Source organism: Mizuhopecten yessoensis, unplaced genomic scaffold, assembly GCF_002113885.1.
Source record: "Mizuhopecten yessoensis strain PY_sf001 unplaced genomic scaffold, ASM211388v2 scaffold8011, whole genome shotgun sequence".
NCBI lineage: Eukaryota > Metazoa > Mollusca > Bivalvia > Pectinida > Pectinidae > Mizuhopecten > Mizuhopecten yessoensis.
Window position 1 is genome coordinate 46,007 of NW_018407334.1, and position 3,745 is coordinate 49,751.

The window sequence follows — 3,745 nt, forward strand, 5'->3', positions numbered from 1 at the left end:
TCATTGTGGGGACACGTGATGGCCCGAGGAATCCGTATAGGTACATACTACTGAGCCTTCCTCATTTTGTGACACGTGATGGTCTACTGAATCTGTATAAGCACTTACTACTGAGCCTTCCTCATGGTGGGGGATACGTGATGGCCCGCTGAATCTGTATATAAGTATTTATTACTGAGCCTTCCTCATTGTGGGGGACACGTGATGGCCTACTGAATCTGTATAAGCACTTACTACTGAGCCTTCCTCGTGGTGGGTACCTGATGGCCCGAGGAATCTGTATAAGTACTTACTACTGAGCCTTCCTCATGGCGGCACACGTGATGGCCCGAGGAATTTGTATAGGTATTTACTACTGAGCCTTTCTCATGGTGGGACACGTGATGGCCCGCTTAATCTGTATAAGTACTTACTACTGAGCCTTTCTATTTGTGGAACTCGTGATGGCCCGATGAATATTTATAAGCACTTACTACTGAGCCTTCCTATTTGTGGGACTCGTGATGGCCCGATGAATCTGTATAAGTACTTACTACTGAGCCTTTCTTATGGTGGGACACGTGATGGCCCGCTGGATCTGTGCCTGGTTGGCACCGTATACCGACAGCCACGTAAAGGCGCCCCCGAATACACATGTCCAGAAACTGTGGCGCACAATCGGGTCAGGATCGAAGCTACAATGACCAAATTTCCAGAATGAATCTATTTTGAAAAGAATATTGATATGAGTTTGTTGATTATAAAATTTCATCTTTATATGCTGTGATATCACAAACGGACCCTATTAAAAAAAGAAAACAGATTTCCAATGTCTGGGATTTTGTTTTGCTCTACATGCATGTATGTGCTACTGTCAGCAGCGGGAACGGTAGCTAGTTGTCCAATCGATTCATATTTCATATTATCGACCATTGATATAAAATAATTAAGATATATAAATCGGACAACTTTACCTGGTACACTTCCATCCGTGTAACAAGTTAAATGTGCGTGTATAACTTGTTTTCCGTGAAGTTATGTAATGTTTCCTTTTTACAAATATAGAATTGGCCCTACACCACTGTGTTAAATCGACAGTATATTTGGTAATGATTTGTTGATGCTCCAATATCGAGTAGAAGTTGGTTGTAACTGTACTCAACACTAGACTGAGCCGCATAAAAAAACAATGATAACCACCAATTAGATACATTCTTTTCTGTTGTTTCTAGGTATTAGTTTGTCTTTTCTATCCTCGGAAAACGTAAACGTACATTTGCTTTGTAAATCATCATGTGCGCTATCCTTCAATATAAATGTACTTTTTAGGCTTTCTAGTCGCTGTACTTACTCGGTAAACCATATCCTTCCGCTAACCCGAGATATTTCCCAAGCCTTCGCGAAGCCGCCTACTTCTATGGAACCTTGGATGAGCACTGCGAGCAGGCCGGCGATCATCAGGGACACTTGGAACGTGTCAGTCCATAACACGGCCTTCATACCGCCCTAGAAGATCAGTGAAGGCTGCTTTAGTCAACAACAACAGATTACACGTGCGTTGTTAATTAACACTTAGCCAAAACAGAGGTCCGTTATGATCAGGAAACAAACACGGATTTCAGTAAGGACTATACATGTATCGGCGATACGGAAATTCCTCCAAAGTGTGCAGAATTGTGGTCAGAACTGAGACTTTGTGAGGTTCAGAACCTAAATTCTAAAGGAGAGGGTAGATTTTCGTAATACCCCATACACACACATACAAGTAATGTTTGAGACACTGTTGGACTCATCCTGTCCTTCCTCTTACACAGCATTTTGATAAAATCGACAATGACATTGCGAATGCAAAAAAAACACCAAATCTAGGTAAAATACAGAGTCTGCAAAACTTTCATATCAAATTTATCTAATAATTGTTTATTTACGTGAGGCCATGTCACTTGCCATTGGTGGTTTGACGGTAGGTATTCTTTCACTGATCAAAATGACATCATATATTACATTGAAAAAGATGTAACATTTCAGAAGTCAGTTGACATCTTAATAAGAGATATTGTTCGAACAATTAACTGCATGAAAGCTACACTAGCTAGGGTCAGCGTCGGACTCTTAGATATTATATCATAGGTATGGGTCGGACTGATTGTAAAGGAGACTATATCAGGTAAGGGTCGGACTGATTGTAAAGGAAACCATCTTAGGTAAGGGTCGGACTGATTGTAAAGGAGACTATATCAGGTAAGGGTCGAACTGATTGTAAAGGAAACTATCTTAGGTAAGGGTCGGACTGATTGTAAAGGAGACTATCCCAGGTATAGGTGGAACAGATTGTAAAGGAAATTATCCCAGATATGGTTCGAACTGATTGTAAAGGAGACTATCTTAGGTAAGAGTCGAACTAATTGTAAAGGAGACTATATCAGGTAAGGGTCGGACTGATTGTAAACGAAACTATCCCAGGTATGGGTGGAACAGATTGTAAAGGAAATTATCCCAGATATGGTTCGAACTGATTGTAAAGGAGACTATCTTAGGTAAGGGTCGAACTGATTTTAAAGGAAACCATCTTAGGTATGGGTCGAACTGATTGTAAAGGAAACTATTTTTGGTAAGGGTCGAACTGATTGTAAAGGAGACTATCTTAGGTAAGGGTCGAACTGATTGTAAAGGAAACCATCTAAGGTATGGGTCGAGCTGATTGTAAAGGAAACCATCTTAGGTATGGGTCGAACTGATTGTAAAGTACACTATCCAAGGTAAGGGTCGTACTGATTGTAAAGTACACTTTCCCAGGTAAGGGTCGAACTGATTGTAAAGTAGACTATCCCAGGTAAGGGTCGAACTGATTGTAAAGTAGACTATCCCAGGTAAGGGACGAACTGATTGTAAAGGAGACTATCCCAGGTAAGGGTCGAACTGATTGTAAAGTACTGATTGTAAAGTATACTATCCCAGGTAAGTGTCGAACTGATTGTAAAGTACTGATTGTAAAAGAGACTATCCCAGGTAAGTGTCGAACTGATTGTAAAGTACTGATTGTAAAGGAGACTATCCCAGGTAAGGGTCGTACTGATTGTAAAGTACTGATTGTAAAGTATACTATCCTAGGTAAGTGTCGAAATGATTGTAATGTAGACTATCCCAGGTAAGGGTCGGTATGATTGTAAAGTAGATCTCCCCAGGTAAGGGTCGAAACGACGAAATTAAACGACGAACTTCCCATTACATAAGATTTTTTGTAAAACAAGATTCATCGAGTTAAATAGAATTAACAATGTATGTGAACGAGTTTGGTGTTCATTTGGAAAGGGAACGAGTTTTGCCTGGGTAAAATGACACTTTATGTGGTGCTTCACGTGTCCCGATTCAACACCTACCGAAAATGTGTCGTATAAAGTCTTATAAATGACACTGTCACTTTAACTTTATGTACTGTACAGAATAAACACACTAGTTATGTGTCCTTACTCACCAGTGTGGTGTAGAAGATGCAGACGAGACCCACGGCCCAGACAGCACCCCACAGACTAAAATCTGTCACTGGGGAAACAAAGAGCAGAAACACAGTCCATAACCCCAATACATGGTTATACATAGTCTTATAACAGAAACACAGTCCACAACCCCAATACATGGTTATACATAGTCTCATAACAGAAACACAGTCCACAACCCCAATACATGGTTATACATAGTCTTATAACAGAAACACAACCCACAACCCCAATACATGGTTATACATAGTCTCATAACAGAAACACAG

General features: G+C 40.5%; 1 protein-coding gene across 1 annotated transcript in view; it reads right to left on the bottom strand.

Annotated features, from left to right (window-relative positions):
- The window catches only part of LOC110454677 (sodium-coupled monocarboxylate transporter 2-like), a 42,050-nt gene that overhangs the window by 22,553 nt on the left and 15,752 nt on the right, over nucleotides 1-3,745 (bottom strand). The window contains exons 4-6 of the mRNA XM_021504318.1: nucleotides 3,455-3,522; nucleotides 1,331-1,485; nucleotides 534-674 (exon numbers count right to left, since the gene is read on the bottom strand). Of these exons, the coding sequence (XP_021359993.1) occupies nucleotides 534-674; nucleotides 1,331-1,485; nucleotides 3,455-3,522 (364 nt within the window). The remainder of the gene's footprint in view (nucleotides 1-533; nucleotides 675-1,330; nucleotides 1,486-3,454; nucleotides 3,523-3,745) is intronic.